Source organism: Hemiscyllium ocellatum, chromosome 6, assembly GCF_020745735.1.
Source record: "Hemiscyllium ocellatum isolate sHemOce1 chromosome 6, sHemOce1.pat.X.cur, whole genome shotgun sequence".
NCBI classification, from domain to species: domain Eukaryota; kingdom Metazoa; phylum Chordata; class Chondrichthyes; order Orectolobiformes; family Hemiscylliidae; genus Hemiscyllium; species Hemiscyllium ocellatum.
Window position 1 is genome coordinate 119,464,563 of NC_083406.1, and position 27,885 is coordinate 119,492,447.

At 41.2% G+C, this 27,885-nt stretch overlaps 1 protein-coding gene across 2 annotated transcripts in view; it reads right to left on the reverse strand.

The window, feature by feature from the left end:
• Positions 1 to 27,885, reverse strand: part of uvrag (UV radiation resistance associated gene) — a 315,405-nt gene that overhangs the window by 113,834 nt on the left and 173,686 nt on the right. For both annotated transcript variants that reach the window (XM_060826320.1, XM_060826321.1), the window contains one exon: positions 8,371 to 8,536. In XM_060826320.1, coding sequence (XP_060682303.1) covers positions 8,371 to 8,536 — 166 coding nt within the window. The remainder of the gene's footprint in view (positions 1 to 8,370; positions 8,537 to 27,885) is intronic.

A 27,885-nucleotide genomic window follows, 5' to 3' on the forward strand; every position in this document is an offset into this window, starting at 1 on the left:
CAGGTTTTACATGTTAACACAATCTCTAAAACTGACTAATCATGTGAACATGGCCTTGGCAAGTTGTCTACAGGTCAAGATGGAAAAGCTATTTCCTTAAACTGGACGCACTGTCCAAAGTAATTGCAGGATCTGTATATCCAGTAGAATACACAGAAACACTTCAGCATGAGTAGGTCATTCAGCCCCTTGAGTCTGCTTTCCCATTCTAGATTACAGCTGACTGAATTTTAAGAAAAGTCTTTCATGGGATATGGCTGTCATTGGCTAAGCCAGCATTTATTGCTTATCCTTAATTGCTCAGAAACCAAATCAAGTCACCCAATGAGCTGTGGGTTCAGGAGTTGCATACTGTTTTGGATTAGTAGTGCTGGAAAAGTACAGCAGTTCAGGCACCACCCGAGGAGCAGTAAAATGGACGTTTCGGGCAAAAGCCCTTCTTCTTTGGAGACCGCAGTTTCCCTTCCCACGTGGTTAAAGATGGCCTCCAACGCATTCCGCCCACATCCTGTACCTCCGCCCTCAGACCCCATCCCTCCAGCCGTAACAAGGACAGAACGCCCCTGGTGCTCACCTTCCACCCTACCAACCTTCGCATAAACCAAATCATCCGCCGACATTTCCACCATCTCCAAAAAGACCCCACCACCAGGGATATATTTCCCTCCCCACTCCTTCCCATCTTGTGCAAAGACCATTCCCTCAGTGACTACCTGGTCGGGTCCATGCCCCCCTACAACCCACCCTCCCATCCTGGCACCTTCCCCTGCCACTGCAGGAATTGCAAAACCTGCACCCACACCTCCTCCCTCACCTCCATCCAAGGCCCTAAAGGAGCCTTCCACATCCAAAGTTTTACCTGCACATCCACCAATATAATTTATTGTATCCGTTGCTCCCGATGCGGTCTCCTCTACATTGGGGAGACTGGATGCCTCCTAGCAGAGCGCTTTAGGGAACATCTCCGGGACACCCGCACCAATCAACCACACCACCCCATGGCCCAACATTTCAACTTCCCCGCCCACTCTGCCTAGGACATGGAAGTCCTGGACCTCCTTTGCCGCAGCACCCTCACCACCCGATGCCTGGAGGAAGAACGTCTCATCTTCCACCTCAAAAGACTTCAACCCCAGGGCATCAATGTGGACTTCAACAGTTTTCTTGTATCCCCTTCCCCCACCTCACCCCAGTTCCAAACTTCCAGCTCAACAATGTCCCCATTACTTGTCCTACCTTCCTATCTTCTTTTCCATCTATCCACTCCACCCTCCTCCCTGACCTACCACCTTCACCCCCTCCCCCACTCACCTATTGTACCCTATGCTGCTTTCTCCCCACCTCCACCCTCCCCTCATTTATCTCTCCACCCTTCAGGCTCTCTGCCTTTATTCCTGATGAAGGGCTTTTGCCCGAAATGTCGGATTTTCCTGCTCCTCAGATGCTGCCTGAACTGCTGTGCTTTTCCAGCACCACTAATCCAGAATCTGCTGTCATGGTTTTTACCTGGTTGAATATTGTTGGCCATACCAGGTTGCAATGGCAGCTAATGACATTAGTGAACCACATGATTTTTCTAACAATCAACAATGGTTTCAAGGTTATCATTAAATTCTTAATTCCAGATTTCATGGAATTCAAAATCTACCATTGACCATGGCAGATTTGAACTCCAATCCCCAGAATATGACCTGGATGCCTGGATTACTCGCTCAGTGACAAGACCACTGGGGGCGGCACGGTGGCACAGTGGTTAGCACTGCTGCCTCACAGCGCCAGGGACCTGGGTTCAATTCCCACCTCAGGCGACTGACTGTGTGGAGTTTGCACGTTCTCCCCGTGTCTGCGTGGGTTTCCTCCGGGTGCTCCAGTTTCCTCCCACAGTCCAAAGATGTGCGGGTCAGGTGAATTGGCCATGCTAAATTGCCCGTAGTGTTAGGTAAGGGGTATATGTAGGGGTATGGGTGGGTTGCGCTTCGGCGGGTCGGTGTGGACTTGTTGGGCCGAAGGGCCTGTTTCCACACTGTAAGTAATCTAATCTAAAAAAAAAACCACTGGGCTAGTGCGTTCCTGCTAATTATATCAGTGAGCTCTGAATGTTCAGAGTGTGGTTCAGGAGATGGCCTATTCAGTTGCTGAAATTGACTGTCTCTAGTCAGCCACTTCTAGAAAGGCTGATTCTGTTCTGATGGCAGTTGGCAAGGTGCAGCCATGCAAATAGTCTGCCAATATAGGAACTCCTATTTCAGTTTTTCAAATGCTGTTCAGTCTTTTTACTTATTCTGTGATTGTAGCCAACTCAATAAAAAAGTTATTTGCAACATAAAACATGCTGCATAAGTACAGGAAAATGAGGCAAAGGTTACGTTGAACCATCCTTCAAGATATGAAAAGCAAAGAACTTTATAGCTATGATTTATTTGTGAAGTGGAAGAACTATTGATTTGCTTGCAAACATATATCAGTAACTAATTCAACAATTATTATTTTGGCAAATAAATCTTATCCAAGTTAAAATATATGTTGTAATTTCCTGCTTTTGAAGTTGTATCGTGCACTTAAAATTTACACCAAGTAATAATTATATTCCTGAAGATTTACACTCCCATTAGTTTCCTTCTTTCTAGAGTTCTACTCTTGGAATCGGTCCCATTGTACTCTTACTAATGCGTGCTCTTTTCATGATGCAGTGACCAGAATCAAACATACTGTTCCAACTACCTCCTCATCACCACCTTGTAGGTTTTTTCCAAGTCACACTAAATGCTCTTGGAGCCATTTACATAAACTTCAAACAAAAATTAAGTTGGGAAACCCCAATGAAATTCACAGGAATTCACAACTAAACTTAAAGAAAGACCTGACATATATCATCAGCTTTGATCAGCTCAAGGGTTAGCCTAAATACATCTGCACAAATCATGATAGTGCAGATACTTGGATAAGTAAATTAAAAATCGCCCAATATGCAGCTGCATTTATGCAAAACATACCAAGCAGTTTTAAATTATTCAACATCCGATTACAATCACAAAGGGGCCATCACAGCAATAATGCTCCAGTATTCTTGACACATTCACCTGGCTTAACCATATGTAAAACATAACATGTAGCTTGACTCAACATTCAATACAATGAACATCATGTCCCTCGCAGATCCTGCTATAAGTATCACTGCATATGATGGGCAAGGATACTTCTTTCCACGTAACCATTCCACCTTACAATCAGCTGATCAGTTCTCCACATTGACAATCTACTCTGGGTGGGGGGCTTCAATATTCATGAAGAGTGTCTCAGTAGCACCACCACTGGGAAAGATTGTTATGTCCTAAAGGACCTCACCCTCACCAAACAGGCTACTGAAAGTACAATGGCAGGATAATTAGCAGAAGAGGAGAGACCACCACTCTCACCTGTAAGAACCTCTGAAGTTACCTTTTTGTCAAGGGGTGTGTTATAGGATGTTGCAGAAAATTTGAACAGCTCCTTGCTAAGTTGTGCTTTTGTGACAATTGGGTTTTCAAATAGTTATGTTATTCTAAATTTGGTTTTCTTTTGTTCATATGTAAATAAATTTCCTTTTGTTAAAAACAGTGGTTTGACCAGCCTCATCGCTCCTGGAATATTCACTTTACATCTGCTTAAGACAATTAGAAAAGTTAGGGTCTGGGCTGCCTTAAAATGTTTTGAGGTCTGGCCTGCTCCCTAAGAGTATTCACATTTAGGAAAGCACTCATCATGTTGTTTGGCTGTACCACTGTGCTAAATGGGATATATTTAAGATTTCAAATAGATCCAGCAAATCCAAACCGGGCATCCGTCAGGCAGTGTGATCGATTAGCAGCAGATCTGTACTCAAACATGATCTGAAACTTCCTGGCTTTTGGCATATCCCCCACACAAAGATTACTTTCATGCTATGGGATTAATGAAGCGTTGAATGAAGGGTGTGGGAGGGCAGACGAGGAGCAGCACCAGGAATACCTGAAAATGAGGCTCCAACCTTGCGAAGTTAAACAGGAAATAATGGAAACAGCAAGTAATAGACAAAGCTAGGCAATCCCACAGCCAACAGGTCAGACCTCAGCTCTGGGCCCTTGCCAATTCTGTCTAGCATCATGTCCAGGAGAAAGCGAGGATTGCAGATGCTGGAAATCAGAATTAAAATGTGTGGGGTTGAAAGAGCACAGCAGGTCAGGCAGCATCAGATGAGCAGGAGTCAGCGTTTAATGTCCCAACAGACAGCAAAAAAGCAATTGCAGAAGTATCCACATTTTTGCAATATGGAGAGATCAACAGATCAAAAGCCCCAAATCAAGAACTTCTTTAACTGTGTCGTGGGATCTTTCATATCGACCTGAGGCATATGATATATCAGTTTAATGTCGCATGTGATAGTGCCTATATTCTCTCAGCGCCATATTGGAGAATCTCTCTAAATATTATACTTCAATTTCTAGAGGGGAAAACAGATTGTTGTACCACTTAAGCAGCACTGTGATCCACCGAGAAACCCTGAACAAATTTAAACAGGTTATGCCTCTGTCCAAAATGAAATTTCAACCAAGAACCTTTTGATTTGCATCAGCGAACTGTTCCACTTAGCCAAGCTTACAAATCTCAGCTTTCATAGTTCAATTTAATATACAGGAAGGACATCTAATACAAATATTTTTCTCTTAACGAAGGAAATTTATGGATTTTCATATACTATTTTAAATCTGACAGTAACAGATTTTACTTCAAATTAACACTAAAGTGGCAGCACAGTGGCTCAGTGGTTAGCACTGCAGCCTCATAGCACCAGGGACCCAGGTTCGATTCCAGCCTCGGGCAACTGTCTGTATGGAGTTTGCACCTTCTCCCAGCGTCTGCGGGGGATTCCCCCCATAGTCCAAAGACGTGCAGGTCCGGTGATTTGACCATGCTAAATTGCCCATAGTGTTAGGTGCATTAGTCAGAGGGAAATGGGTCTGGGTGGGTTATTCTTCAGAGGGTCGGTGTGGACTTGTTAGGCTGAAGGGCCTGTTTCCACAATGTAGGGAATCTAATCTAACCAGTGTCTGAAGTGAATTGTGCCTATTTGGCAGCCAGTAGACTTAAACCAACAAGTAGTACTTTAGTTTATAAACATTAGGGTAGTTGTATCTTCTCTGATTTGCAACTCATTAGATCTGCATTGTGGGCTGTTATGACCAGTTGGTGGTTTATTTAGTGTTCTCAAAAGACAATCGTTGGTTGATCGGTTAAAACTGGTTCAGCTATCTGCACATGAAGCAACAATGCAACGATACTGAGTGAAAATGCCACAGGTTCTGGCCCAAAAAATAATATTGCAAAAAGGAGCCATCTCTTCTGAAGGGTATTGCCACTTATTGTAGTGAACATGCAGGTTTATAGACCAGACTGAATAAATCCCTGCTCTTTCAAGCTATACATATCCACAGTGATCTATCATAAAAGCGAGACAGCATAGTACTGCACTTGAAGTTGTTAACTTCTTGCAACCTACTCCAAGCTTCAACATGTTCCCAAATACAGCTTTTGATTTAGATTTTCTGCCTTATTTTTGAAATATTGTGGCATCCAAGCAGAAAATATTGCTCGAAAGGGCAAACATTTAATTTTCTCAGAAAACCATGACATGCAAAATAGCCCAAAAAGGCCCTCAAAATATTACAAAATACTGATTTTATTTTCAACCCGTTCTTTAGCATTACAGTTCATGACTAACTTCAGCCACCCATTTCATTACTGGCAGTGACTAACTTGTTGCTTGTATCTTTGTTTAGCCTGGCATGTACATCACCATGGAACTTCTCTCACAAAGAAAACAGCAATTGCCCTAAACAGCAACAGGTTTGCACTGGTATCTTGGCTCCATTCACTTGTTACAGGTGACCACAAGGGTCACTTCACTATTGAAGTAAATTTCACAAGAAATGTTACACTGTCATTGCAAATGCTTCCTAATAAAAACATTCTTTATTAAAAGATAAAAACATGCAACATTACAATTCCCACCAAACGCATTGAAAATGTTTTCGATCAATAGAAAACATTTTCAATCCGAATATTTGATCCCCTATCATTACTGATTAAAGTGCCTGCTGTTGATCGATTAGGTGTCTATGTTAGAGTCATAGAGATGTACAGCACGGAAACAGACCCTTCGGTCCAACCCGTCCATGCCGACCAGATATCCCAACCCAATCTAGTCCCGCATGCCAGTACCCGGTCCATATCCCTCCAAACCCTTCCTATTCATATACCCATCCAAATGCCTCTTAAATGTTGCAATTGTACCAGCCTCCACCACATCCTCTGGTAGCTCATTCCATACATGTACCACCCTCTGCATGAAAACGTTGCCCCTTAGGTCTCTCATATCTTTCCCCTCTCACCCGAAACCTATGCCCTCTAGTTCTGGACTCCCCGATCACAGGGGGAAAAAAAAACTTTGCCTATTAATCCTATCCATGCCCCTCAATTTTGTAAACCTCCAAGGTCACCCTTCAGCCTCCGACGCTCCAGGGAAAACAGCCCCAGCCTGTCCAGCCTCTCCCTATAGCTCAAATCCTCCAAGCCTGGCAACATCCTTTTAAATCTTTTCTGAATCCTTCCAAGTTTCACAACATCTTTCCGATAGGAAGGAGACCAGAATTGCACACAATATTCCAACAGTGGCCTAACTAATGCCCCGTACAGCCGCAACATGACCTCCCAACTCCTGTACTCAATACTCTGGTATGCTTCCCTTTATTGGTCAAACACCACCTTCACTATCCTATCTATCTGCGACTCCACTTTCAAGGAGCTATGAACCTGCACTCCAAGGTCTCTTTGTTCAGCAACACTCCCTAGGACCTTACCATTAAGTGTACAAGTCCTGCTAAGATTTGCTTTCCCAAAATGCAGCACCCGGCATTTACCTGAATTAAACTCCATCTGCCAGTTCTCAGCCCATTGACCCATCTAGTCCAGATCCTGTTGTAATCTGAGGTAACCCTCTTTGCTGTCCACTACACCTCCAATTTTGGTGTCATCTGCAAACTTATTAACTGTACCTCTTATGCACGCATCCAAATCATTTGGCCACTGTTGAAACATTGCGTGCAGTCCTGGTCTCCTTCCTATCGGAAAGATGTTGCGAAACTTGAAAGGGTTCAGAAAAGATTTACAAGAACATTGACAGGGGTGGAGGATTTGAGCTACAGGGGGAGGCTGAACAGGCTGGGGCTGTTTTCCCTGGAGTGTCGGAGGCTGAGGGGTGACCTTATGGAGGTTTACAAAATTATGAGGGGCATGGATAAGGTAAATAGACAAAGTCTTTTCCCTGTGATCGGGGAGTCCAGAACTTGAGGGCATAGGTTTAGGGTGAGAGGGGAAAGATATAAAAGACCTAAGGGGCAACTTTTTCACGCAGAGGGTGGTAGGTGCATGGAATGAGCTGCCACAGGCTGTGGAGGAGACTGGTACAATTGCAACATTTAAGAGGCATTTGGGTGGGTATATGAATAGGAAGGGTTTGGAGGGATATGGGCCGGATGCTGACAGGTAGAACTAGATTGGGTTGGGATATCTGGTCGGTGTGAACTGGTTGGACAGAAGGGTCTGTTTCCATGTTGTACATCTCTATGACTCTACGTAACTGACAAAAAGTAGAGGACCCAGCACTGGATCCACATGCTACACTTCCCACTTCTATAAACAAGAACTATAGAAAGTAGCATTAATTAGTTAAAAATTCCCCATGAACTTTTCAGTCTGAATATTAGTATAAATAATCAGGAGGAGAGAAAGTTGGCTAAGGGGCAACATTGTCATTTTAACTGCCAGTCAATGCTTAGGATCTCTCATTTATAATGGCAAATTTTTACATTTCACTTGATGCTGTATATTTTCAGATGCAATATCAACAACTGGTCTAAAATATTTACATAAGACACATTGCTACTCTCCACAGAACAAATGGAAATATGGACTGCTGTATCATAACAAGCGGAACACCACTTACAATGGTCATGCATACAGCTCTTATGTAAATCTGCTCTTGTTGCTCATGGCCACACGAACACACACACACACACACACACACACAACTAAATGATAGCTCATGTACTCAGTGCCACTTATCCAGTACCCTGGTTTAAACATGTCTCAGTTTTAAATGGGTTCCAGTTTTCAGACTAGCAAAAGCACTTCACATTTGGATGATCTTAATTAGTCATGCATTTAGGATTAAACTTATAAACACAATGAATACAGTTAAGCAAACAAAAGGAGAGATCAATTCTTTGCTAAAACATTTGAAAAGTTTTCTGCCTTTTCACTTAATTCTGACAATTACAAGCAACATCTACTTACTCTCTCTCCTTCTCAGAAAGCTTGTCGGTGATGTTGTCCCTAATTGTGGACCGGGATCCCTTCTGGATGATAGGATACCTGAGTGGCACTTGCAGGAAACAGGAAATCATGAGCACCAGATGGGCTGTGTAACCCAAGGCAACAGCAATGCTTCCTTCATCCTTAGCTTCAAGAAGAGAGAACGAGAAAAAAAATAATCAATAGTCAAGTGAGCAGTGAAAAACCACACACATTTTCAAAAATATAGATTTACTCCTTTGTTAGAGAAAACACCTTTCAAACGTTAATTATATTTAAATGGTGCTTCATTGCATCTAAGTGGTGGGCTTTAAGGGCGTGCAGAGGATGGGGAAAATTAAGGGGTTGTGCAAGGGTCGTGTCCCTACCTCTAAACCAGGAGTCCTAGGTTCAAGTCCCACTTGCTCCAGAAGTGTGTAATGACATCTCTGCACAGGTTGATCAGAGAATATCTGAATTGGGGGCGGCGGGGGGGGACACTTCTCCCAGGTCCCTTAGACTTTTATGGCACATTGGTAGTGTTCCTATCTCTGAGCCAGAATACCCAGGTATGTCATATCATCCCTGAACTGGTTGATTAAAAATATCTGCAAGTTTGAAATGAACAGATTATATACTGTGCATTCCTGCCCTTTAGGGGCTCAAGGAATGGAATGGTAGCATCTCTACCTCGAGACCGGGAAGCTCAGATTCAAGTCCCATCTGTTCCAGAGGTATGCAATAACATGTTCAGACAGGTTGATGAGAAACATCGTGCTATTCAGTCCTGACAAAAATAATCAGAGATTCTAACTTGCAATTATTAGGACAGGATGCTTGTTGTACGTTGTGTGCAAAGACTGGCTCGAGTTGAGTCATTTATCAACTGGCTTTCTTTAATAGAACATCAAAAGCAAGAATACTTCAGATTGCATCTCTATTTTGTTCGCTTTTGCACCATAGCCTAAACCAAAAGGAAAACAAAGAACAAGGAAAATTTACAGCCCACCTGATGAAGGAGCGGCACTCTGAATTAAACCTGTTGGACTATGACATGGTGTTGTGAGATTTTTAACTGAAAACACCTTGACTGAGTTCTACCAGGTGTACCTGGCTGGAAGGAGGCTGGTGCACCAGAGAAATGCCTAGCTTGCAAAGTGTCTGTGTCTCTCTCTCTCTCTTTTCCCCACCCCCGTTAGCAACACTGCCTCATTGCGCCAGACAAATTGATTTGATTCCAGCCTTGGGCTACTGTCAGATATTTGCACATTCTCTGTGGCTGGGTGGGTTTCCTCCAGGTGCTCCGATTTCTTCCGATAGTCCAAAGATGTGCATGTTAGGTGAACTGGCCATGCTAAACTGCCTAGTGTTCAGGGATGTGTAGGTTAGGTGCATTAGTCAAGGGATTAAAAAAAACGTAGAGTCATAGGGTAGGGGAATAGATCTGATTGGAATACTCTTTGGAGGGTCAGTGTGGACTTGTTGGGAAATGGCCTGTTTCCACACTGTTGGGGTTCTATGACCAGCTAGCTGGTTCCCATTCACATTTCTCTGCAAAATTCCCTTGTTGAATGGAAAAAGGCAAGCTATTACTATTGAACAGCAAGTTGCCAATACTTTTTTGCAACAGATGCTAACTTGAAACATCAGGTACAAGCAGAAATATAATAGATAAAGATTGTAATTTGGAGGAGTTGGCATGGCAGGAGTGATGGGGCAAGAAAGAGTTCAATGATAGCAGTAATGTTTACTAAAGGATATTTTCTCCCACTGTGAGATGGTTTCTTACTGTCTCTAGATTTTAAGCTAAAACTTCAAAGTGTTTTTGGATACTCTATTCTTATATTATTAGATATTCCTAAATTCCTTGATGTTCTTGGATAGCTGCAAGTATCATCATATTGGGTACTACTAGATTTAGTAGTACATCTTTTGTTAGCTTATGGCACAGGAGTACAGTTATTCACTTAAACAGTGTATTGTAAAATCATGTTATCAGTTAACGGTCTGATTTAAGTTTTACTGTCACAATTGAAAGGAACCCCCTCTCTCAAGCAGGGAAGCCGAAGTCCTGGAGAAAGAATTCATAGATCCTGAAATGATTTGGGATATTTCCATCATAGCCAAAGCTTACTGAAACTAAGCAGACTATTCTTGGGAATGGTCTTTGTGGACTGGTTATTTGAACCTTTCAGAATAAACAGTTCTAGGATTGACTGGTTTGAACTCAGTGGACAGAAATTATCAGGGAAATATTACTGATCTAAATAGCTCTAAATGAGAGTTAAATACAATAAATCACTCCAGAAAGGGAGAACAGAGTGATGATTCCATCTCTCCCAAACTAACTGTCATACAAGACAGCTGTGAAATACCACTTTCACTGGCCTTTCTGGAATCAGAAACACTGTCCCGACGATTGCCAACATTCATCCAGATTTCAAAACGGTGAGTTAAGCTTTCCATTCAATACATTATCTTTTACACCATCGCTTACTGATAACCATGAACTATGGATTATTAAAAAGCTATGACATAGCATCGTATCTGATGAAAAGTAACAATAGGATCAGTTAATGCGGTTACATGATTGGATAAGGAAGAATGCTGGGCAGGACACCAAGAGACACCAACCTCCAACTGTATGATGGAAATTTCAATGTCTGTTTAACTTTCTGGATTTGAAATAAAAATCTCAGTTTAATGCAACAAAAGCAGCAAATTCAACAATGTCGTATTCACATCTTGAGATGCCAATTTTGGAGCCTTACGGTTCAAGTATTGAACTGTAACTTGAATACTTAAACAACTAACCTATAGGAAGTGCTGACCTCTAAACTAATATGAGCATTAAGTGGGAAAATGCAGCCCTTTTTGGAAATAATTTAATCCACAAAAGGACAAGATGTGTTGCTCTAAAATTATGATTTAGGAACCAAGCTATAATTTTATTATAATAATTAAACACAACGTAGCTCTGCAGAAAGCAAGTTCCACAAAATCAATAATAAAGCACACCAACATGTATACGAAAAATGATGCTGTAAAACAAACACACCAATGCCAGAAATAACCTACACATGGAACAGCGTCTTTAGAAATTGCTTCACCAAAATAAAGCATAATTCCATCTCTCGGCCTATTCGGTCTGAGTATTTGCAGCATTTTCTGCTTTTATCTTAAAAATGTTTTGCATAAGATGATCTGTTTGGTGGAATAATTCTTGTTCAATTTTCTACAACATTCTCATTAAATGTTAGAGTTGTTTTAAACAATTGAAAAGAAATTGACATCACTATGCAGTTTTGAAACAGGGCTTGATAAATATTACAAATCATTTATGGAGTTAATTGAGTAACAATACTATAGTCAGTCAATTTAAAAAAAACAACACTAAGGATAAAGGAAATTGGAAAGAAACACTAACTCTTGAGAAACTCAGCAGGTAACAGGTTATACTTGGATTACAATAATTAACTACAATTTAGTTTGGCAGAATGAAAGCAGCTCTATCGAGCCCTGGATAGACCGCACTGAGAATATTATGTTCAGTTCTGGTTGCCTCATTATAGAAAGAATGTGTAAGCTTTAGAGAGGGCGTAGAGGAGATTTACCAGGATGCTGCCTCAACTGGGAGAGCATTTCTAATGAAGAAAGGTTTAGGGGGTTAAGGCTTTTCTCACTGGAACAAAGAAGGAGGAGAGGTGATTTGACAGAAGTATACGAGGTGAGAGGCATAGATAGAGTGGATAGCTAGAGACCTTTTCCCAGGGCAGAAATGGCCATCAGGAGGGGACATAATTTTAAGGTGACCGGAGGAGGGTTCACGGAAAATGTAGGTTCTTTACACAGTAGTGGGTGCACAGAATGCACTGCCAGCATTGGTAGTAGAATTGGATACATTAGGGACATTTAAGTGACTCTTGGATAGGCACGTTGAAGATAGGTTAGCCTGATCTTAGAGTCGGATAGTCAAGGACCAAACACTGTTCTATGTTCTAAAACATCAATATTGAAGTTAATTTCATAACACAAGCAATATTTTGCAGACGCTGAAAACCTTAAATTTAGAAACTTATGAAATGGCCTGCAGATTTGTGTTAGTTTTGAGTCTGGTACAACTCTTCAGAATTTAAGTCCAATTGCAAGACAGATTTATGGTCAATTTTAAACTGCTGCTGGATACCTCAAGATTGGTATAAATCAGTTATATAGGAGCAATGGTCTCAGAGTAGGTAGTTCTCATTGCCACAGCTATCATTTTCCAAATGACCAAGACAACAGTCCTGCCAACTGTTACAATCACACCAACTGTTAGAATCACAACATCTTGAAATTACCAAGCATCTTTTATGGGCAGTGCAATGAGTCAGGGGTTAGCACTGCTGCCTTACAGCACCATGGACCCAGGTACAATTCCACCCTCAGGCTCCTGTCTGTGTGGAGTTTGCACATTCTCCCTGTCTGCATCTCTGTTTCCTCCAGGTGCTCAGATTTCCTCCCACAGCCCAAAATGTGCAGGTTAGGTGGATTGGCTATGCTACATTGCCCATAGCCTCCAGGGATGTTGAGGAGAGGTGGCTTAGCCATGGAACATGCAGGGTTACAGACACATGGTAGGAGGGTAGGATGCGCTCTCCAAAGGTTATAGTGCAGACCCAAAGGGACAAATGGCCTGCTTCCACACTATAGGGAGTCTATGAAATACCATTACTGCTGTCTTGTTGGCAAGTGATATTCAAGAACCACCTTCCTGTCATGTTTATCCCCATGACTCTACTATTACCACCTCTGAAATTGAAGTCGACATCTGAATTTTTTGGTCATCGTGTTTATTATTAAAAGATTCGCCTGGAAGTACACATGCTTTCCTGGTTTAACCTTCCTGCCCTTTTTATTTAATCAATCATTTTTGTAATGGGACAACAGATAATTGGAATGCCGTACTCCCCTTGGTGAAATCAACCTTAAATTATTTGCCAATTTTCAGGTGCTTCCTTCTATACACATGACCATTTCATTTTGACACGCATTCTTTTGAGTCCATTGAGACAGAAAAAAAAAGTGCCGTAAAGCTCTTCTCTTTCCGGTTACACAAATCTCTCTCATCTGACATTTCCGGGATTGCCTCCGAATTTTCCCAGTTGACCTACAACTCAGACTGGCCTAGTTTAGTTCTGGATGCAAAACCAAGTGTGAGCAGTCAAGAAACTCCACAGAGGCCAGTATCCTGTCACCAAGTCACTGTTGGTTTACATGGAGTCTTGACTCTGATCCATTCCCCTGCTCTCATTGAGCAGAACCTCTGACCCTCCTATTTGCCTCTGTCGGCCAGAGTTCCCTAAATTAGACCAAATTAACAACCCCAATGAGGGAACTCATTCTATGAGATCTAGCTGGCTGACCTTGTTACAATGTCTAGATTCACAGCACAAATGCACCCCCTCTCCCCACAACTGAGTCTGAGGACAGAAGGCAGTTTTTTTTTGTAGCTTCTCCTGGGATGTTTTAGCAACCGGTCAGATTCCTACAACTCCACCTCTGATCCGGGTGGCATATAATGCACTCTCTTCAGCGGGAGGGTGTCGGATGAAATTTATTCTCCTTTTCAGGCTGTCAAGGTATTGTGGCAGCAACATCCACTGAGTCCGTTGCAGATTCCAGGAAAGGTAGTCAAGGGAATTGGCACATTGCGAGGATGCAGCTTTCACTTTGGACCCCATGCTTATTCAGGACTGTTGCATCTACCCTAGCTTTGTAGGTCATTGGACCTAACCCCCAGTGACCATGCCTTTGAACCATGCAGGGCCAGCCCTGTCGTTCCTACACCTATCTTGTGAACAGTCTCCCTCGCTTAGCTGCAAATGTGTTACTGGTCAAAGCACAACAGGCCAGGCAGCATCTCAGGAATAGAGAATTCGACGTTTCGAGCATAAGCCCTTCATCAGGAATAAGAGGCTGCCATGTCCAGCATTGACATTCCTGATGCTGTTTCAATTTGGTTCTTTCTGCCAGACCATTGAATGGGATGGATGGATGGATGGATGGATGGTGTGAAGTTTTTCTAATATAACAAATATCATTCGACTTTAGGAAAAACTCAAATTCCCTGCTGGTAAACAATGGCCTGTTATCTGTGACCAACACTTCCACCAGTCCACGTATTGGTAAAAATGCATGCAGTTTTCCTACCATTGCCCATGACTGAGTACATTAAGCCCATGAAAGGGCTTGCATAACTGACCTGTAACCAAAGTCCAAGGTTGACTAGACCATTTGCACAAATGTGGGTGAGCTGCTGGTGGTAATGTTTGTCCTTTTTGGCACTGATCACTGCCCCACTAACCTGGCTATGTCTGCATCCAATCCTGGCCACAAGACAGACCTTCATTCGGGAAACTGGTGGATGGCACTTGCGGAATTCAGTCAATATCTTTGCTTGGGACAATCACTCTTGCTCCCCATAGCAATCTGCTGTCCATGTTGTGATCTGGTCTCCTGGGTTCAAAAAGGTTTCAATTCTGGTTGAGACATAGCTCCTTGAAGGTGGAGTCGCAGGTAGATAGGATAGTGAAGGTGGCGTTTGGTATGCTTTCCTTTATTGGTCAGAGCATTGAGTACAGGAATGGGGAGGTCATGTTGCGGCTGTACAGGACATTGGTTAGGCCACCATATTGTGTGCAATTCTGGTCTCCTTCCTATTGGAAAGATGTTGTGAAACTTGAAAGGGTTCAGAAAAGATTTACAAGAATGTTGCCAGGGTTGGAGAGTTTGAGCTATAGAGAGAGGCTGAACAGGCTGGGGCTGTTTTCCCTGGAGCATTGGAGGCTGAGGGGTGACCTTAGAGGTTTACAAAAATTATGAGGGACATAGATAGGATAAATAGACAAAGTCTTTTCCCTGGGGTCGCAAAGTCCAGAACTAGAGGGCACAGGTTTAGGGTGAGAGGGAAAGATATAAAAGAGACCCAAGGGGCAACTTTTTCACGCAGAGGGTGGTACGTGTATGGAATGAGCTGCCAGAGGAAGTGGTGGAGACTGGTACAATTGCAACATTTAGAGGCATTTGGATGGGTACACGAATAGGAAGGGTTTGGAGGGATATGGGCTGGGTGCTGGCAGGTGGGACTAGATTGGGTTAGGCTATCTGGTCGGGTTGGACCGAAGGGTCTGTTTCCATGCTGTACATCTCTATGACTCTACGGCCCTTTGGGTTTCTCTCATTGCCACCAGGTGTTTCAGTTTTGCCTGGACCTTCCTATGTCCAAAACCTAATATTGTCAGCTGTGACTGGAAATGTGCCCAGAAAATTTAAAACCATTACGGATTCTTCCAGTGATGGTACCAACGGTGGCTTACATGCTAGTGGGAGATGACTCCATTGCATCCACATTTGCTACTCGGCTTTCCAGGTGGTGTTCTAACTTGTAATAACATGCACTTAATATCAGACCCCATTGCTGAATTCAGCTTGAAGCTGTGAGACAACTGGCCTTGTCCTCGAAGTCAACCTCCCTGGGTTTGTAGTCAGGCTTTATTACAAATTTACTTCTGTAAAGGTATAGGTGGAACTTCCTCACTTTAAATATGACCACTAAACTTGGCTTTTGATTAGGGCATATTTGCTATATTAGTCAGTCGTTTTTGCATACACTATTGGGTGCTCCTCTCCATTTGACCACCTATGAACTAATACTACCTAATGCCAATGTGGAGGACATCATATCAGTACCAGTTCTCACTTGGAATTACAGTGTGCCAATACCTTAGAGAATGATAATTTTCACTTCACATCCCTGAAAATTATGGACCTATTGACTATGTAACCACTTCCAAGGTGGACCTCTTTTTAAGAGTTGATCTGAAGGTGCCAGGATGAAGGGTACGTTGAGTTTTCCCTCAATAATTCAATAGCCTAAGGATACAGATATGGGAGCCAGGGCATCTTTGACTACCATCACATTATCTTCCAATGTGTGTAATGCAATCTGGTCAATTCTGTAGCTCACTTAGGGTGCCTGAAAACCTTTTTCCTTAAGGCACACACACCCGCCTGAGAAAAATGTCTAAAGACCACGTCCAAGTTCTTTAAGTGCTCCTTATTGGACTACTTGGTTATTAACACACCCAGGTAAATGGCAAGCTGGGGTAGACCTTGCAAAATGTTTTCCAGCATCCACTGAAAAACTGCACATACCGACAATACCCCAAATGGCAGTCTTGTATATTGGCACAAACTTTTCTGGGCATTAATTGCAGCATACATCTGAGAATCCTCATCTAAACGAAAAAGCAAGAATGCGTGGCTCATGCCCAGCTTCATGAGGATAGTTCCTCCCCTCCAGCTTTGCGTATAAATTCTCCATGCGAGGGACTGAGTATTTATGCAGCTGCAAAATGCTGTTCACCATTTACTTAAAATCCCACAAAGGCAAACTCGTCACATCTGGTGCTGCCCATTCTGCAAACTGGACTGGTTTGATGATTCCTTCACATCCCAGCCTCCTGATTCTTGCCTCTACATTTGTCTGCAAGGCAAATGGCACTGGGTGAGCCTTGCAGAACCATACAATTGTTTCCTGGTCAACATGAAAGGGGGCTTTGGCACCTTTGATCGTCCCTAGACATTGCCGAAAAACCTCGGGGCGTTTAACTCGGACTTCACTCAGGCAGCCATTTTCTGAACAAAAAATGTTGAGCCAATCAAGGTGAATCTTCCTCAAACAATGCCACCCCAACAATCTTGGGCTCAAGCCTTTTATTACATATCAGTCGTGATTGAACCAGCTGCTTCCTATAGAGACCAAATTGAAGTTGTATCCTTAATCTGTGAAAGCTCCCCACAATAGGTTCTTAGTCTAGCTGAAGTTCCATTCCTGATGAAAAATTTATGCCCAAAACGTAAACTCTCCTGCTCCTCAGATGCTGTCTGACCCGCTGTGCTTTTCCAACACCACACTCTTCGACTCTAATCTTCAGTTGTCACTTTCTCCCGCTGAGGTCTTATGCAAACTTGAGGGTTGGAGTCCAGACTGAATTCTGCTGAAGATTGAAATGGCTGCACTGGTATCAACCTTCATTAGAATAGTGACCATTTAACCAGACATTTATTTTTGATTGTTTAGAAACATTTAAAACAGAATTAATTTAACTGTGCTAAACGAGATGTAGGTGGACTCTCCTGGGTTTGCACCCTCCTGGATACTGGCCTTAGAGTTCTTTTGCACAATTTAGGTCTAGTGGGACTCTTTTGCTGTCCTAAGCCTGCATTTCAACAGCGACTACAATGGCTTGCCAGCCTGGATAATGAAGAAAATTTTAATCATTCAGCTGAGACTTGGCTTTGTTTTGGGGTTTTGCTGTGGGCTGACCATGAGTCCCTCTGTTTAGGATATGTCCTGACTAAGCCTATACAATTGCTTTACTCAAGTTTCCTAAGCTCGGTCACATTGGCAAGGATGTCCACTTCCATCAGAACATCCTGCGATTCATATGCTCCACTTGCCACATTTTCCAATGATAAAGCCAGTTCCAGTGCCAGTTTGAAGATCAGTTGGGCTTCAGATATTAGACACTTCTACATAGTTACATCATTAATCCATCCCACATAACAGTCTCTCAGTATCTCTAAGGGTTAAACCAAAGTCACATGCCTCTGCCAGTCATCTTAACCTCGTCAAAAATCCTGATATATATTCCCCATGTTCTCAAGTTGCCAAGTAAAACAGATAGTATGTTAGAATTAGATGGGGTTTGGGGTAGTAATATTCCTTAACTAAATCCATCAATTCTTGAAAGCTGTTAGCAGATGGTGCCTCAAGGAAAGTTAACAACCAAAAAGCACTATGGGTCCACGAGCTGTCAGGAAAAATACTTGTTGCTTCTCATCTGCCCCAGTGCCATGTGCTGGAAAAAAAATTAACATTCTTTCCCCATACTGGGCCAAGTCTTCAGCAAAATTGAAGAGTCAAGCTTCCCAAATAATAGCATGATGCCAGAAATGTTTACCCCAACTCAAACAACTGTATTGAGTGACTTTCTTCAAGAGCATACTTTCTCATCGCCACAGAAGTAACTCTTCATAGACAGATATCACAACATCAAGTCACTCTATTTACATGTGGAGAGTCCTTGACACTGATGCAGATCCTTAGAGACAGCTCTCAGTGAACAGAACTTCTAATACTTCTGTTGACATCCATCAGCCAGGGCTGCCTGGTCAGGACTGTTAATCTGGTATAATCAGGGAACTCTCATTCTCTGACGACTACATGGCTGACCTTGTTACAAGCAGAATACTTTCCTTCAGATAAAGGGAAGTAAACTCCCTTCTGAGTCGCTTTGTACACAATAAATGCCATGTTTGGAATGAACTACCCTATAGGTTGGTGGATGTGGCTTCAGTAGTAGCTTTCAAAGAGTTATTGGATAAATACTTGAAGAAGGAGAAATAACACTGCAGGTGGAAGGGGAACATCAGGGGACTACCACTAACCATACTATGAAAGACCATACTCCAAAGAGCTTTCCTGGTGCTGTACATTTCTATAATTCTAGCTTAAGCACATAACACTCTCTTGCCGTATGGTGTGGATCTCCAAGCAAGCCATTGATGAACTCAACTATTAATCTTTTTAAAAGATTATTATTCTGGAATCCAGCAATATCTATCCACACTAGAATCCCTAAAACTGATCGAAAAGATCACAGTTCCACAATGCTTATGGTGTGTTGAAAAATACCAATGATGGGAAGAGGATGCATTCTCAGGTTTCAAGTGGCAAACTGTTTAAATCTCCATGTAACCCAAACCACCACAGTTAAGATTGGAGTCATATAATCTTTTCCAGGTACTCTTTATTCTTTTTTTCAATTACCACTATATTTCTACTAAGAACTATTGAATGTGTGAGCATTTCTAGACCAGTAATTTTATCAGTGAGTTCTGAGAGAAATTATTTCATCGAGAACTGTCATGGCTCACATGGCAAATTCTCTCCTTCTGACCATTATCTGCGCTCTGCCCAAGCAAATGCTTTCACCTCAAACTCTATGTTGCACTCTGAACTGATTAAGAAAACTAGCATATACTATATCCTTTAAAAAGCAACTACTGTTTCTATTTACAGACTTGCTAAACTGAAACAGAGGGTCTTTTGAAAGAAAACACACCTGCCAGAATATTTGCAACTCAAACAGAAATAAAAGCACTGATTCTACTCAAAAACAACACAACTGAATGAGTAAGTTGCTTGGAGTCAAGATTCCAAAATGATAGCTCTACCCATGTCCTGATCAATAAAAATGACATCCAAGATGATCACCAGTATTCATTAATTTACAAATATTGGGAAAAAAGTAATAGATAAGTGACAACACTGACCATATCTATTCTATTCATGCATCTTTTAATTTAATTGGCATTTGTATCCTGGAGTCTTAATTTGAGAAAACATGCATAGCATTAACAGCAGCAAATGCACAGAATAAGGTTGTCAAAATTGCATGGCACAGTGGCTCAGTGGTTAGCACTGCTGCCTTATAGCACCAGGGTCTCAGGTTCAATTCCAGCCTTGGGTGACTGTGTGTGGAGTTTGCACATTCTCCCAGTGTCTGCATGGGTTTCCTCCGGGTGCTCCGGTTTCCTCCCACAGTCCAAAGATGCGCAGGTCAGGTCAATTGGCTAAGCTAAATTACCCACAGTGTTAGGTGCATTAGTCAGAGGGAAATGGGACTGGGTGCATTACTCTGAGGGTCGGTGTAGACTGATTGGGTCAAAGGACCTGTTTCCACACTGTAGGGAATCTAATCATTTCACAGTTACATAAATTATAATCTTCAAAAACTGTGCAATAGAAACAAAATTCTCAATCAAATTCTATTTATTTTTGGTCAAATTCACATGATCTATGGAATGAAAATGTTTGATGTTCTTTTTAGAGTGGTATGAGTATGAATGAGAGTTCATACTGATGTCTGGTTAGTTAATGTCCTTGACAATTGCTCTTCAGTTTCTTTTTTTTTGTAAGAAGCAGATCAATGCAGTCTTCTGAGTTAGACTTGGTAACCTGGGTGGGATGGAAACGTTATTTTGAAGTACAGCATAAGATCTTGTAGTGAAGTTTTCCAGGAGCAGCTTTGGAAATCATGCAACAGTAAGTGGAAGTATGAGAGCTTACAAGAACATGCAATAATCATTTCAAAAGTACTCTTCAATTTAAGCCCAAATGAACACCAAATTCCAAATGAGAATTGGCAAGGAAATGAAAGTGTAGAGTCCAATTTTTTCCATTTTCCCAAGTGGTATTAACAATACATTTGCAGCAATGCAAAGACTACAGCTTACACTGTACTCTACTTCTGTCATCCCCCTACTTAGGGGACCAATTCAAACAGCTTTCTCTGCTCTAGTTGTTACACAACTTAATTTTTGAAATAAGAAGGATGAGAGAAAGTCACAACATTTAAATTAAAATCATAAGACCCGCATAACTCCATGACTTTAACACCCCATCAGGACCAAAACTAGCAAAGCTACTTTAATGAATAATTAAGCAAACAGAAAAACATTAATATCGCTTCTAGTAAAAATTAGAAATTCACTTTAATCACTGAATAATTAAGTATAACTTAGAATTAGTTTGCCACGTAATAGCATTATGGATTTCTGGGTTTATTTTGTCCTGTCTTTATGAAGGCCAGAGAATTGTCACAAAACACGAGAAGGCCTGATATGGTCAGTTGTGGGAAAGAGATGACTATCAATATTTAAAAAGTCTCAGCTGAGTAAGTTATTACCCCCTCTGTAGTCACATCTTCTGGGAAAAACAAAGGCAAAAAAGCAACATGCATGGATCTTTAAAGTGCATAGTGTGTTTGGAACAAAATAAATGAATTAACTGCACAAATCTTGGTTAACAGGTAGGACCTTATAGCCATTACAGAGACATGGCTACAAGGTTATTGATGCTGGGAAGTAAATGTTCTGACTTATGTATCAAAAGGATAGGCAGAAAGGGTGGTGGAGTAGCTTTGTTAGTATGACATGAATTAAGTACAAAAGCGAGAAAATTATAGAATCAGATGATGTCCAATACATATGTATGGAGATAACGAGCAAAGACGACAACACTGCTGGAAGTAGTCCATTGGCCCCCTGACAGCCACTACACTGTACAACAGAATAAATCAGGAGATAACATGGGCATACAAAAATGGCGGTGCATTAATTATGAATGACTTTTATATTAATGTAGATTGGGAAAGTGATTTTGGTTGAGTTAGCAACAAGGAAGAATTGTGTTTTTGTCAGAGTTTCCTGGAACAATACATTGTGCATCCATCCAAGGATCAGGCTATATTGGATCTGATAAGGTGCAATGAGACAGGTCTAATAAGTGATTAGAAAGTAAAAAAGTCCCCTCAAGAATAGTGCCCATAACCAAGCAGAATTTAATGTTCAGTTTGAGAGTGAGTTGGAAACAACTGCACTGAACTTAAGCAAGGGTAATTACTCAAGGATGAAAGCAGAGTTGGCTAGAGTGGACTGAAAAAGGAGTTGAGCAGAACAGACAGTTGATGAACATTAGAGAAAATGGTTCATGACTCATAGCAAAGATACATCCCAGTGAGGAAGTAGTATGCTAAGAAAAGACTAACAGTTACTCAACAAAGTTAATGACAGTATCAATTTTTTTTAAAATACATGCAATCTGGAAAAGATTATGAGTAAGCCAGAGGATTGCAAAGTTTTAAAAGCCAAGAAAATCATAATCGACGTGGTGCAAAAAATCCTGAGTTAGAGACAAAAAAAACTGCAGATGCTGGAATCCAAGGTAGACAAGCAGGAGACTGGAAACACAAGAAGCCAGGCAGCCGGAGGTGGAGAGGTCAACGATTCAGGTGTGACCTTTCTTCAGGGTTCACTAAGCTGATAACAGGTATGGAGGGACTGTCTTACGGAGGACAGCTTGAGTAGGTTGGAATTAGAACCACGAGAACAATTTAGAATAGTAACCTTATCGAAGCATACCAGATTGTTAGGGTGAATACAGAGGTGGTTTCCCTTTCAGAGTATGTCTAGGATCAGACAGTGTAATCACAGTAAAGTGTTACGCAGCAATGAGAAGGAATTAACGTTTAGTCATTCCATAATATGCTGCATGTCGTATCAACACCCATTTGAAGAGGAGCCATTCACCAGGTACAAGTATTCATTATTGTTGCTCCATCCTAAAACTATGCACCATAAGTCTCAATCTTACTCTGCAAATAACCCAATAGAATACATTAAAATACCATGTATCATCTGGATCAAATACTTTTCACATGTATAATGACATCAGCATGTAAAGACGAGAAGCAAATGTCAATACTAAATAAATCAGAGTCTACTGTTGCCTACGAACCATCAGGAGTAATCTATGGGAGGCATTAATGCTTAATGCTAGTGATGCCTCAACATCCTTACTTTCAATTCCATCTCAAATTTACTGCAAAATAAATTCCTAACAAAATTTCACACAACTTAGGGTATTGGTAGAAGTTTTACTTAGAATCATTTGCAACTTTTTGTGCACATTCTATGATCCATAGTTATCTCACTCAGATAAATAGGTTACAAACTTCACTTTGGATTTTAATTGCACTATCAATTAGCATTTGATGGAGGAGTCTCACTAATTGTCAGGGGCTGAGGCCCACTGCCAGTGATGGAGCAGCAGCTTACTGAAGGAAAACTAAGCCAGACATGCAAAGCTTTGCCAGAGTAGCAAGGCCAAGCTCAGACTGATGACTCAACCAAGGGAATATTTGGAGGTGACAGATCTTGAGTTCTGCTTGTATTGCATGCAAAACAGAATTTTTCACTGTACTTAGGTACATGTGACAACAATAAATCAAAATAAAAATCAGCAAATTATGGTGGAATAAATAAATTAGCAACTCTCTAGCCAGTTAGTTTACATTATCCCTATAATACCAAGACAAAGACTGCAGAGTTTGGAATTTAATCATCGGAAATGCAGATTATAACCACAAGCAAGATAACTCTGGGTCACAGTGGGAAAAGTTTGGAAAGCATTGTTCCATTTATCTATGCCAATTTTTTATGTCATCTTAAATGCCTTGATCTTTTTGAATTGTTACACTGGGCAGAACAAGGTGGCTCAGCACTGCTGCCTCTCAGCGCCAGGGACCTAGGTTTAATTCCACTCTCAGGCAACTGTGTGGAATTTTGTGTCTGTGTGTGTGTGTGTCTGTGTGTGTGTGTGTCTGTGTGTGTGTGTGTCTGTGTGTGTGTGTGTCTGTGTGTGTGTGTGTCTGTCTGTGTGTGTGTCTGTCTGTGTGTGTGTCTGTCTGTGTGTGTGTCTGTCTGTGTGTGTGTCTGTCTGTGTGTGTGTCTGTCTGTGTGTGTCTTTCCTTCAGGTGCTCTACTTTCCCCCCACATTCCAAAGATGTGCAGGCTGGATGGATTGGCCATGGGAAATGAAGGGTTACAGGGATAGGTTAGGGGGTGGGTCTAGCTGGGATGCTCTTTGAAGGTCAGTATGGACTTGAATGGCCAAATGGACTTGTTGCACACTAAGAGTTGTATGATTTTATGATTCTATGAATACACGGACCGGATAACCTGATAGCACATCCAAGCAGCAAGAAATGGACATATTTAGTTGGCACCTTAAATAATCAAATTGTATCCATCCACATTTTCAAAAAGTGCAAGATATTCAGCAGTCAAATAGTAAGCAATCAGTTTTAGTGAAAAGAAATATTTTCATGTTAGCACGCCAATAACTGTCAAAAAGTTATCCATCACATCTTCACTGTTTCTGGCAGCAAGAACAGCTTGTAAAACATCACAGTGCCAATAAACTGGTAGTCAGTTTACTAAACAATTTGATAGATGAGTGCAGAATTTTCTTTTATAACAAAAAACGTATAGAAAATTTGCCCATAATCAATGTTGCACTCAGAGTGTGTGAGATTATTTCAGAATTATCAAACACCATGTACCTGCATCAGCCCTTTCATACAGCAAGCCGATTCACATTGCTAACCTGTTCCTCATCTCAGCAAGCTTTTTTCCCCCGCAAACTATTTGTTCAAGTCTTTTTTGAAAGCAAATAAAAAATCTCTCTCTGCCTTGGTGGAAGGCAAGTGTTCTAAAACTGAACCACACATCCTATAAAAATGCTTTACATCTTGCTGCCTCTCTTCTTAAACAACACAGATCACTGAAGTATAGTTACCAACCCTTTACAATTGTTGGAAACAGGTCTCTTTCTTCATAAAGACTTTCAACAAATCCACTAAATCTGCACTTGGCAACCAACGTTTTCTACCATTGTTAGCGCTCAAAAGTCCCCAACAAATCAGAACTCATTATTGCAAGCCTTACAACTTTTGGACAAGACAGACAGAATATAATGACAAGTAATTTCTTTTTCAAAATGCATACAAAAAGAAGAAACCCTTTTAATCCTTGCAGTTAAGAAATAATGAAGGGCAAGCGTTCTCTGTACCAGACTGCAAGGAGTCTTGGCCTCCAGGACGAACAAATGTCTCAAGGTTATGGCAAGAGTAGGGGTCAAGTAATCTGGACCAGGACATGCTTGGCCTACATTTAAAGCCCAGCCTAAGTCAGTAGGACAGGAATATATATTTAAGAAAAAGACAAAAGTGTTAGAGTTATCTGGGCAGGTCAAGAAGCAACTGTGGAAAAAGAAAGTGCATTAGCCTTTCACAGGATTGAAGAGGAAAAGTAAGCGATTTGGTTAATCAAGCCGGCCTCTCCAGTTATTAAGATTGTGGCTGATCTGTCTGGAGTCTCAATGCCACTTCCCATCTGCAACTAACAATGTACAACTCCTTTACCAAAAGCATAACTAACACAGCCTTAAATAAATCCAGGGCTTCAGCCTCCACTGTTTGAGAATTCCACAATACAATAACTCAAATAAATTCATTGTCCCCAATAGCTCCCCAAGAGGGGCATCCTTCATGTATGGGCTCTATCCAGTCCTATCAGGAATTTACACGTTTCATTAAGGTCATCTTTTACTCGAACTATCAACTCATATTGGGCCAACCTCTTCAGCCTTCATTTTCAAGACCAACCTTTCAGTCCACAAAAGAACGGAGTACCACAGAACCCTAGAACCTAAGAAATGGTACAGCACAGATTGAGGCCATTCAGCCCATCTTGTCCATGTTGACCAAAACACTCCCAGATGCCCTTTTGAATCCCATCTTCCTGCACACACCCCATGGGCTTGCAGCTCACAGCACTAAAAGTGCAGATCCAGGTACTTCACCAACAACTCTGGCAAATTTCAGACACCAACCACCCTCTGCATTAAAACAAGTTTTTCAATTCCCTTGTAATCTATCTGCCACTCAGATTCAGTCTATGACCCTTGGTTTTTGAACTCTCTGCCAAGGGGAAAAGATTCCTTCCTTAAACCTTAACCTTCAGGACAATGAACTGATGCATGAGCTTTGCTTCTCTCTCTACAGATGCTGCCCAACTTGCAGAGCATTTGCCCCAATTTATTTCTTTTTTATTTCAAATGAGAATTGTTGATAGCAATTCAAGGCTTTGATCAGAAAAGGAAGGAGTAGATCAGAGGAAGGAAGGAAAAAAAAAAGCCCTTTGTGATCACGAGGAACAAAATTATGACCTGTTCAACTCCACTCTCTAACCTTAAATAAAATGAGAAAATTCTGGTGAAACTCAGCAGGTCTGGCAGCATGTGAAGAGAGAAACAACAGCACCATTGTTAGAAATTTGGTTCTGAACAATCATATTAGATTCAAAACATTTATCCTGTTCTCTCACCTCCCATACAGATACTGCCAGCCTTGCTACATTCCTCCAGCATTTTCTTTTTATTTCAGACTTCCAGCATTTGCAGTCTTTTACTTCTATTCTCTATTCTTCCTAAGCCTCAAATATTCTTTTACCAGAAGCAAAATAAGAGATGCCATTGTCATGAACACAACTGATGGCACTACTGGGCAATCCTAGATGGAAACCTGGCTCGATAGCTTGCAAGTTTCTGTTTCTTTAGTTAGCTTAAATGGATAGTCAGACTCACTTGAAAAGCGGTTTGTTATATTAATGAAATTAGCAACAGGCTAAACAAATAGAATGATATCACAATACAGTTTCAGTCTGTTTTCTAACAACGTTATAGAGACTCAAGTCTCAACAGGGTTCTGCTCAACTTCCTGTCTGTTTCCTTGCTACAGATCATGCAAACAATCCACGACGTCCTTTCCAAATCTGATGTCAACTTTTTGCAAATTCAAGGACATAAACACTCAGTTCTAATAATCAGCTTTCTAAACCTTCCTGGCTTGAAAGACTGACAAACTAAACTCTTCAGCTGAGGCTATGTCTTACCTGAAATTCCCAGAACCCCCCCCTTTCTGGGGAGAAATCTAAACCTACTTTTAAACATAACCGATGAGTCTTCAGAGCTGATTCCCCACACCCCCACCCAAGAAAAAAATCTGCTCATCCTCGATGCTTCTCAATTGAAAATAAACTTAACTTTTACTGTACCTATCATAAACCCGATGGTGCAAATATTTTCTATAATTACCACAAAGGTCTGCATTCACCAGCTCACAAAATGGTGACAATGACTGGTCTGGAAGGTCATGCTGACCTTAACTTTAAAATAGTCCTTTACCAAAGTAGCCAAACACTACCTACCTCCATTTTGAAGCTCATACTCCAAACATTATACCATTATTTACAGAACTCTTCTTCACATGTCTGGAACCATATACAATATGCTTTATGGTGCAGTTCTTCACTAGTCGCGATAGCTTCTTTCAAAGAGAAATTATTGAAGCATTAAGAGCTACAGACAAGGTAATTGAAATTTCATAATCTCCAACCTGACTGCATATACAACTTAAACATCAAGTGACATATGGCCACAGAGCCATGGAACGCCCAATTATATCTGCTCAACTTATACCAAATGGGAATAATTATGGCAGCTGAAATTCCAGGGACAAGTTTATCAAATCCAAGGATGTATTTTTGGAACATTTCTTGTTGCAAAGTTTAATAAAAGCAAGGCCACCCACAAACATATTTGTATAATACATCAGTATCAAAGAGAATGTACATCTGAGAACCAAGTACAGTGAAGTTCATTCTCAAGCATGAAACTATAAACATCAAGCCAAAAGCTAGTTATAAGCCCCTTCGAACCCTAACAACAGTGATTTTTAAAATCTGACAGACACTCAAAATTGATTCATGTGGCTAAGTTTCTTTTTTAAAAACGTATAAATATCTGGTCAAGAATGAGATAAGTACAGACTGAGAAGATAGTTTACATTTCAATAAACTTGGCCAGAGCAAACACACATAACCATTTATTCTAGTAAACTGAATATATAAAACAACTTAATTAAAAATACATAAAATGAACAGCTGACAGCCAGGAAAAATTGTTAAGTTATATTTAATCAAAGCTTTCAAGATGATGTGAAGAAC